At 33.6% G+C, this 10,980-nt stretch overlaps 1 protein-coding gene across 1 annotated transcript; it reads left to right on the top strand.

Moving 5' to 3' along the window:
- The first annotated feature begins 394 nt into the window (after window positions 1–394).
- Window positions 395–3,004, top strand: LOC101894292 (protein escargot). Its single transcript, XM_005190242.4, has one exon. It carries the CDS (start codon window positions 686–688, stop codon window positions 2,321–2,323), a length of 1,638 nt encoding a protein of 545 aa, XP_005190299.1. The 5' UTR covers window positions 395–685; the 3' UTR covers window positions 2,324–3,004.
- The last annotated feature ends 7,976 nt before the right edge of the window (window positions 3,005–10,980 follow it).

Genomic DNA, 10,980 nt, shown 5'->3' with positions numbered 1-10,980 from the left:
GCTAGTGGTTGGCGAACACAACAGTCATTCAAACAGGTTTCTGGCACGGCATAGCGGTTCATAGCGAACGGGCCAACGATTGGTGGTTGCAAAGCACATAGGCCGAGTGTGTGTGTTTGTTAGTAATACCACCACCACAATCATTGTTGTTGTTTGTTTTCTTCTTCGGTGTGTGTGCGTATGAATGTTTTGTGTGCCAAGGAAGGAAATAGGCAGACAAGGCATGGTAAGAGAGTTTCAAATAATAAACGGCAGGTGATACTCATTCACAGAGAGCACGTGAGAGAAAGAGTGTAACATTGACTCTCATGATTGGTTTCTCTCCCCCTCTTGAAGTTGCTGAGTTGTGGTTGAAAACTCCTCGGCCTATATAAACTCGCCCAGAGTGATGCTCCAGCACAGTTCTTCGTTGCCTTTGCTTGAGTTCGCATCGCATTCGCTTGTGTTCTAAAAAAAAATAAAAACGGAATAACAAAAACATTTTCATTCATTATTCTGATTTCTTTTTTAATTTTGAAATTCGGTTTTTGTGTTACTACTGACCTAAAGAATTTCGTAAAAAGCCGGAAAACATGATCGGAAAATAAAAACAGAACAGAACAAAAATAATCACAACAAACATTAAAAAACAAGAAACAATTGTGAAAATATTTAACTAAAAATAAAGAAAGAAAAAACAATCAAAATGCACAACATTGAGGATATGATAGTGGAAAAAAATTACAGCAAGTGTCCTTTGAAAAAACGACCAGTTCATTATCATTTCGATGATAATGAAGAGGATACATCGGCCGCCATGGATAACCCCAAGAAAATGATTAAATTGGATAATGACGATGAGCCAGAGAATTTGAGTTTGAAAAAGGAATCCAGCAGCAAACAGATCGCCTCATCGTTGGCCGAAGACGAGGAGGATGAGATGATCAATGTCAGCGATTGTTGTGAAGATGAAGGTGTCGATGTCGATCACACCGATGATGACAGTATGTGCGGGGAGGAGGATGATGAAATGATTGACTGTGTGGAAATTGAGGATAATCATGGTGCCGATGCAAATACCACCCAGGCGGCAGCTTTGGCGGCTGCAGCTGCTGTAGCAGCCGCTTCAGCGGCAGCTGCCTCCGTTGTTGTGCCAACTCCCACATATCCCAAATATGGCATACAGCCATGGAATTTCCACATGTCTCCGTATACGGCTGAATTCTATCGCACCATCAACAATCCCCATTTGGCTCAACAAATTTCCCCACTTCGTGGAGAGCTACTGTCTCCCAGTTCGCCCTCAGATTCAATAGGTTCTCTCTCGCCTCCACCACCACATCATTATTTGTCCGGACGTTCCAGCTCCGTTTCACCACCCATGCGCACCGATGTCATTCACCGACCCATTGGTGTCAGACAAATGCCCAGCTCTCCAGCCTCCCATCAACATCATCATGGTCAGCATCGTTTTATGCCTTATCCTTTGCCAGCCTATCATGGTCACCATCAAACACCAGCCTCCTATGCATTGGGTTATGCCCCCCATCATGCACCCATCTCACCAGCCTACTCTGAATCTTCCTATTATTCAATGAGATCATTGACACCCGAATCTCTAGCCTCGCCTGTGCCGGAAGATTTGTCCCTCAAACCTCAACAAAACAGTGCCAAAACATCACCCCTCAAATCCGCATCATCATCGATTTACATTAAAAGTGAAAACATTGATAGCTCGTCGAATGCCTCATCCTGCAAGACATCATCAAGTGCCACACATCCACCCACAGCCACCTCAACACCAGTGAAAAAAGAAAAGAGTGGTCCACCACGCTACCAATGTCCCGATTGTCAAAAATCTTATTCCACCTTTTCGGGACTGACGAAGCATCAACAGTTCCATTGTCCAGCGGCTGAGGGGAATCAAGTCAAGAAATCTTTCAGTTGCAAGGATTGTGACAAAACCTACGTGTCCTTGGGCGCCTTGAAAATGCACATTCGCACCCACACCCTGCCCTGCAAGTGCAACATCTGTGGCAAGGCATTTTCGCGACCATGGCTGTTGCAGGGACACATACGCACCCACACCGGTGAGAAACCATTCAGTTGCCAACATTGTCATCGTGCTTTTGCTGATCGCTCCAACCTGAGGGCCCATCTACAGACACATTCCGACATCAAGAAATATTCCTGCAGTAATTGTTCGAAAACCTTTAGCCGCATGTCGCTGCTGACCAAGCACTCCGAGGGCGGTTGCCAAGGATCCTCGTCGGCCAGCAACACCAGCGGCAGCCAATCTAGCAGCAATGATCTCGTGGCTTATCCAACCTATGGTGATCATTAACCACCACACTAGCAACTATCTCGAATACCCATCTCGTTTGCCATACAACAAAACAGAAAAATAAAAGAACCACCAAAAATTAGTTCCTAAAAAAACGCACTTTCCTGAAAATAACCAACTGCAACTCAACTTCCTCTCTTATACATGTGCTGATCAAACCTACAACATCCTTCTATATAAACCTGGTGTTTTTTATAGTATTTTTTGTTTGCTTACTCCTTAAAAAAAGGCAGAGCCTAACTTTTTATTTTCTTTTTTTCTATTAAAATCTCTAGTCAGCCTCTTGTATAAAACAAAAACAACAAACAAACAAATTCCTTTCTTGAAAACTGCATTTATTAAAGAATTAATTTTTAGAGAGTGCCTGTACAAATGTATTATATAATTATTATATTTTGTCTTTCTTTTCATGTATAATTTTTTGTAAAAAATGTATGAATATTTTTTTTTTTTTAATTTTAATTTCAAGCAAAACAAATGGAAGACAATGTTTAGTTTTTTTTTTCTTTTTAGAATTTAAGTGGAGGACAAAAAACTATTTTTTATAAAATGAATTTTTTAAAAAAAAATATTTACATAAGTATATCTATAAAGTAGTTATAAGAAATATAAATAAAAAAATACCAATTATTTGGTAATCTATTTTTTATATACATATTTTTATACGACATACAAACACACATAAATGAAATGTTTTTTAGTTTTAATATTGAAATAATTTATTTACAAAACAAACAAAAAAGAACAAAATACAAAAATCGTTTGAAAATGAAAACTTTTGCTATCTTTTTATTTTATTGAATGAAATGTGGGGGAATTTTCTTTTGAATGGCTTTATTTCATACATATGAAGATATACTATACTTGAATGAAACTATGACAAAATAATTGTCCGATACGACCAAAAATAATAAAGACAAATGCAGTAAATTGGGAATGTCAAATGAAACTTAATGTGACAAAAAGTCAATTCTTTATGTGTTTTCGAAATGTTAATAAATTTTGAGTAAAAAATAATTAACAATGGCTTATGTCAATTTTTCATAAAGAACAATTTGAACTTAAGGTGCAAGTACATAAGAAGCTTGAAGTCCTGGCTAGGCATATTTTATGACATTTCATAAAGGGCCGCAATAAAATCCTGCCGTCGCACAGAGGGGTGAAATCACACAACACGGAGATTAATTAAAAAATAAAATTCGTCTTTTGGCATAAATGTTTTTAAACTATTATAGAACACTAAATTCTACATCAGTACCGAAAATTTTAAAGTCATACCTTGTTTAGTTTTCTAATTACACAGTGGCAAAGTTAAGAAATATTTCCTTTTTTCGGAAGAAGGAGGAAAAAAATTATCCTTGGATTTTTGAAGTGCAATAATTTAGTTTTTTTCTCATCAAAAGTGATCATTTTTGAAATTGAAACATCGAATACAGGTTGTTATCAGTGTTTTTGAGTAAAAAAGTTTTAAAAATAATGATGCCATAATATATTATAAAAATCAATTCAAAATATGACCATATTTTCGCCATATCTGAAAAGTATATGGATTTTTAAAAAAATTATATAGAGAAGGTCTTAAAATTTTAATTTTTTAGTATGGAATGTCATCTTTCATAATCAACAAAAACTCGCGCCGTTTTTTGCCGTTTTTATCCGTTTTTGTTAACCCTTTCAGTGTTTTTGTCAAATATATTTGACATTTAAAAGTACTCTCTTTCTTTGCCATTTTTTGTTTTTCTTACGAACCGTTATTTTTGATATTTTTTAATAACAGACACGTTCGCCATTTAAAAATATTGCAGTTCTACTCTATTAGTTTCGTTTTCAAATTTCTGAGCACATTTTAGTAAATTAGTACGGAATTTCAGATTTTTATCTCGACAAAAATTTTCATTGACACTGAAAGGGTTAATTTAAAAAATGGTGAAAATAGTCAACTGATTCTGCGGTGAATGTACTTTGATCTAGTTTTGTGTTTTATTTGTTTTTTTTTTGCTCTTTATTAAATAAGTTTCTCTTGCGTTTTATCCTGTTATTAACTGGAATTCTAAACTATATATAAAAATATTCCAGTCTCTTTAAAAAGTCAGTGGTGAGGTTAAATGCCTCACCCTCAATTTGGACTGATGATCCAATTTAAGACAATGAGAGAGATTTAGGGAAGGATGATTTTTCTATTTCAGATCGGAATGCTTAATTACCAGCCAATTTTGTATACATATTTTTTTATAATTATTCCTTTCTCATAAAAATATGTAGCCTTTTTGTCTTCAGATTTTAGAAAGGATAAATTATTTTTCTGGCTTTACTCAAATTTTTGTAATTTTTCCAATACCAAATTATAAGTTTGTAAAAAACTCTGTCTGAAACCCTCAAAATACCTAATATTAGGAAATGCCATATATGTTTTGCAGGGAGAAATTTCCAAAATACCTAAAATTTGGAAATGCCGTTATATATGGTCAATACTGATAGTGGATTTATCTTCACAAAATTTAGCAGGGAGTGATTTTGTCCTCTCCGAACTCAAAATGTGATGCCATAATATATTATAATAATGATGCCATAATATATTATAAAAATCAATTCAAAATATGACCATATTTTCGCCATATCTGAAAAGTATATGGATTTTTAAAAAAATTATATAGAGAAGGTCTTAAAATTTTAATTTTTTAGTATGGAATGTCATCTTTCATAATCAACAAAAACTCGCGCCGTTTTTTGCCGTTTTTATCCGTTTTTGTTAACCCTTTCAGTGTTTTTGTCAAATATATTTGACATTTAAAAGTACTCTCTTTCTTTGCCATTTTTTGTTTTTCTTACGAACCGTTATTTTTGATATTTTTTAATAACAGACACGTTCGCCATTTAAAAATATTGCAGTTCTACTCTATTAGTTTCGTTTTCAAATTTCTGAGCACATTTTAGTAAATTAGTACGGAATTTCAGATTTTTATCTCGACAAAAATTTTCATTGACACTGAAAGGGTTAATTTAAAAAATGGTGAAAATAGTCAACTGATTCTGCGGTGAATGTACTTTGATCTAGTTTTGTGTTTTATTTGTTTTTTTTTTGCTCTTTATTAAATAAGTTTCTCTTGCGTTTTATCCTGTTATTAACTGGAATTCTAAACTATATATAAAAATATTCCAGTCTCTTTAAAAAGTCAGTGGTGAGGTTAAATGCCTCACCCTCAATTTGGACTGATGATCCAATTTAAGACAATGAGAGAGATTTAGGGAAGGATGATTTTTCTATTTCAGATCGGAATGCTTAATTACCAGCCAATTTTGTATACATATTTTTTTATAATTATTCCTTTCTCATAAAAATATGTAGCCTTTTTGTCTTCAGATTTTAGAAAGGATAAATTATTTTTCTGGCTTTACTCAAATTTTTGTAATTTTTCCAATACCAAATTATAAGTTTGTAAAAAACTCTGTCTGAAACCCTCAAAATACCTAATATTAGGAAATGCCATATATGTTTTGCAGGGAGAAATTTCCAAAATACCTAAAATTTGGAAATGCCGTTATATATGGTCAATACTGATAGTGGATTTATCTTCACAAAATTTAGCAGGGAGTGATTTTGTCCTCTCCGAACTCAAAATGTGATGCCATAATATATTATAATAATGATGCCATAATATATTATAAAAATCAATTCAAAATATGACCATATTTTCGCCATATCTGAAAAGTATATGGATTTTTAAAAAAATTATATAGAGAAGGTCTTAAAATTTTAATTTTTTAGTATGGAATGTCATCTTTCATAATCAACAAAAACTCGCGCCGTTTTTTGCCGTTTTTATCCGTTTTTGTTAACCCTTTCAGTGTTTTTGTCAAATATATTTGACATTTAAAAGTACTCTCTTTCTTTGCCATTTTTTGTTTTTCTTACGAACCGTTATTTTTGATATTTTTTAATAACAGACACGTTCGCCATTTAAAAATATTGCAGTTCTACTCTATTAGTTTCGTTTTCAAATTTCTGAGCACATTTTAGTAAATTAGTACGGAATTTCAGATTTTTATCTCGACAAAAATTTTCATTGACACTGAAAGGGTTAATTTAAAAAATGGTGAAAATAGTCAACTGATTCTGCGGTGAATGTACTTTGATCTAGTTTTGTGTTTTATTTGTTTTTTTTTTGCTCTTTATTAAATAAGTTTCTCTTGCGTTTTATCCTGTTATTAACTGGAATTCTAAACTATATATAAAAATATTCCAGTCTCTTTAAAAAGTCAGTGGTGAGGTTAAATGCCTCACCCTCAATTTGGACTGATGATCCAATTTAAGACAATGAGAGAGATTTAGGGAAGGATGATTTTTCTATTTCAGATCGGAATGCTTAATTACCAGCCAATTTTGTATACATATTTTTTTATAATTATTCCTTTCTCATAAAAATATGTAGCCTTTTTGTCTTCAGATTTTAGAAAGGATAAATTATTTTTCTGGCTTTACTCAAATTTTTGTAATTTTTCCAATACCAAATTATAAGTTTGTAAAAAACTCTGTCTGAAACCCTCAAAATACCTAATATTAGGAAATGCCATATATGTTTTGCAGGGAGAAATTTCCAAAATACCTAAAATTTGGAAATGCCGTTATATATGGTCAATACTGATAGTGGATTTATCTTCACAAAATTTAGCAGGGAGTGATTTTGTCCTCTCCGAACTCAAAATGTCATGATTGGGTTTGAAATTTTGGCCGAAACCTTCAAAATACCAAAAATCAGGAAGTAACGCTATATGGGAGTAACGTGGACCGTTATGTCCCATTTTTAATGCCAAACATAATAGAAGTAATATGAATGTCTGAGCAAAATTTCAGAGCGATAGAATGCTTCCCTGAATTAATCTCCGTTTGTGGTCATCTCACCCCACTGTGCGTCGTTTTCCATTATAATTCGGCATTAATAGCCATGACTTCAAGCTTTTTATGTACTTGCACCTTTTTGAATTTAGTATGTAAGGATTTTACAAAAGGCTTAATATAAATATCCCATAATTTGCTTTTTCGTAAAAAAGTAAAAAATTTGACACTTCGAAAATAATTTCTTTCTGGAACTTTCCAAAATATCCCTTTCCTCCATTCAAGTGTAAATTTTGTCTTTTCATCAATTTCAACATTTTCTGAACTGTGACTGCAAGACTTTCATTGTTTAAGAGAATATCGCTCCATTTTAATATCCACACGGTGCTACAGGATATAATGTCCTTTTTGTGAATGTCTTCCGACTTTATTATTGCGATCAGACCCAATTTGATTTATGTCCTCTGTAGGCATAACAAGAAACCAGCTTTACATAACTTTACAAATTGTTTCTTAGTCCTTCGTTGTAATTAAATTATGCTTTTGTATGGAAATTGAAACGAAATTGAAACAAAAATTAAAAAATTGCTATGTTTCGATTGTCCGAGTAAAAGGCAGAAATAGACAGTTACAGGGAGCGAACTTTCGATAGTCTCAAAAGAATAAGCCTTTAATCACCCATGGCAGTAATATGCGCCCATTACAATGATGTTCGGTAAATAACATCAGATAAAGTCTAGAAATACCATTCAATTTACCACCCTACACCACACTGTTGTGCAGGTTGTGTGCATTTATTCATAGAATTACATTCGGAGTCGATGTATGCATGTTCGTCTGTCTGTCAATCTATTTTTGAAATAATAGTCCGATTGAGATGAAATTTTCAACAAATCATTTCTTTAGCCCAAGAACAAACCTTATTGAAATCGACGATAATCGGTTCAAATTTAGATATAGATATTGAATTATAAAAGTCAAAATGAAAATAAGTTGTTTATTTTAGCCCTATCGCTGTCCTAATTTTATTTTATTGGGCGCCATATGTGTAATATCAGCAAAATGCGATAGATGAATGGCACATACGACCAAATTTCTTGTAGAAGCAAATATGTCAAATATTATTATGGCGATGGTACTTTCGTCAAATTAAACGGAGAACGATTAAGATATAGCTAAAATATAATGGCTCCATTCAATGTTAAAGTCAAGCCGTCTCTAAACATTTAACACGCAATCAATAACGATCACATTTAGTATGATTTTAGGCAAACTGCTAAATGTGTAGTTGTGGTGTCATATGGTAAGCCCCGCCCGATTTTTGTCTCTTCCTAATTGATTTTTCACTGTTTCAACTTTTTAAAATTACTATGATTTTTATGCACTACACCATTCATAGTATGCAGGGTACATTAAATTTGTTACTCCGAATGGTACCATTAAATTTTTTTGCTATTGAAAATGATGACTTGCAACTGAGTTAGATTTAAACAACTTGGCGCAAAAGTAAACTTCCGATTTTTTTTGGCTGTAATTAAAAAATAATTATGAAAAACTTTTATTCTTCTTGTGAATTATTTTAATTTGGTCTATTCATTTTTATATCCTCCACCATAGTATGGAGGGTATACTAATTATGTCATTCCCGAATGTTGCTCTGCGGTATTTTGGTCCATTCCCGGCGAAGCGCTTGCTTTAGGTGATCGACACTTTGATATTTTTTAGTGCCAACCTTACTTTCGAAAATACTCCAGACACAATTGTCCAACGGATTGGTATCCTGAGATATTTTAGTGGCCATTGTGCGCTGGAAATGAAGCGAGGAACTTAATTTTAGTAACCAATCTTGGGTGGCGCGTGCTGAGTGCGATGGTGCTGAGTCCTGTTGGAATGTCCAAGGTCTGCGGCTAAAATGTTTGCGTGCCCAAGGTTTTAATACACCCTCCAGAATATTTTCGCGATAATATTCGGCATTTATTTTGATACCACCGTCGAGTAATACGAGCGGAGAGCGACCATCGGCTGTTATGGCTTTATGCTTTTGTACGCTTGTAAACAATATAATGAGCTGTCACTGGAATAATTTTAACAAATGTCGGACGAGTGGCTTAGAAATGACAACAACCTGAATTTGATTGTAGCCTTTTCATCTCATCCTGTATGTATAGAAAAGAGGTAAAATGCACCCTGCACATAGGAATTTTTCACGCTTTTTCTAATTTATTGTAATTAGCTGTACAATAAATCTCTTAAATAAAAAAAAACAATATAACCATTCATTGAACCTAATTAGTACTGCTCTAATTGCTTAGTGAGAATCCAATTGGATATTGGAACTTCAATATGAATTTATTAACACAAGTAAATATATAACTTAAGAACCTTAATATATATTTAATCTCTTTGGTGGAAAAGCAAAAGTCAGGTGGGGCTGACCTACACCACCACGCTTATATAGTAAAGCTCCCGTAACAAAGAATTTATTTGAAGTAGATCACACCATCCATCAACCTTTGACTTTAGAACAGTTATAATTTGGTTTCAGTGGAAACTAATATATGGGAGGCATATCCAATTCTGCATGGATTTTTCCCAAATTTGACGAGGACATTTTTAATTTTTATACCAAATAAAACTGCTATAGAATGCATGTCATATCATTTCGAGAAGGATTATATTAAAAGGCTACAAAGGCTACAGTCGAGCGGGGCCGACCGTTGAATACCCTACAACACTATAATAAACGATACTGTTTATATAGGCGAGATACTCGAAAGAATTCCACAAGATATTGTGACAAATAATAAAAGAAAACCATCAGGTTTCGTTCTCTAATTTTCGAATAATAGCAACTTCAACTAATTTGCTCATTTCCAATTTATTGGTTAATGGTCTTCCTAGATCTGGAACCAATATTTCCCAAAGACCTATAATATCTTAGAAGTGGCAAAAGATTAACATTTATTATTGGTTTTTGACTGAAACGCATCTATATGAGATACAGACATTTGACTATATTCTTCCATGAAATCAGCGTTAACGAAATAGAAGTGCGTCTTTCCTGTATTTGTGAATTCTCCAAAGAGTCACTGGAATGGACATTTTCGTATTTTGTCTACAAAAGTTGGCAAACTATTTCGCACATTGAATATTTTTGGATGGCCATCCAAAACTGCTTGGCTTTTGAAGGTCCGGTAACCCCCATTCAAATGTGCGTGAGGATCGGGCGATAATTACGACCTCTTGACAATTTTGCAGTTTTTTGGTCCATTTCAACCCCTATTCTGACCCTCATCTTATCTCCATGCAAAATTTCGTAAGAATCGAGCCATAAATGCGATCTGTTTATGATATCCTGACATCCTAACTACTTAGTTTTGTTAGCTGTAGAAATATTACCAAATGTTTGATTCAAAATGAAAATATGCCAAAAATATGACAAAATTGAAAAAATATGAGAAAATTTTACAAAATCAATATTTTCATCTTTAGAGAGATATTTTTATGCGATTTTTTTAGACGTTTTATGTTTCCTGCCAAGAGGCCATTCTGAATTAATGAGAACTGTCGAAATCAGTTCAGACGTTCTCGACATATAAGAGATTATTCAAGCATATCTTCTTTGATAAACATATATATCGCACATATTTTGCTATGTTGGATATTAACATCAATGTAAAGGTCAGAAGTAACCTTGTCATGGCTTTGTGATTTCGCCGGGATTTAAAATATTCGCGGTTTAATGAAAAATTTTGAATTTTTTCAACAAAAAAGATATGGTCTATATTACCCGCTAAATATTATCCGGTGTCCACCCAAATGG

This window comes from Musca domestica, unplaced genomic scaffold, assembly GCF_030504385.1.
Source record: "Musca domestica strain aabys unplaced genomic scaffold, Musca_domestica.polishedcontigs.V.1.1 3, whole genome shotgun sequence".
In the NCBI taxonomy this organism is placed as follows: Eukaryota; Metazoa; Arthropoda; class Insecta; order Diptera; family Muscidae; genus Musca; species Musca domestica.
The sequence above is the reverse complement of the archived record's forward strand: the minus strand, read 5'-3'. Positions and strand labels throughout refer to the sequence as shown.

What these genes read in the sequence shown, in the direction of transcription:
- LOC101894292 (XM_005190242.4), top strand. Translation starts at nt 686, where the DNA reads ATGCACAACATTGAGGATATGATAGTGGAAAAAAATTACAGCAAGTGT.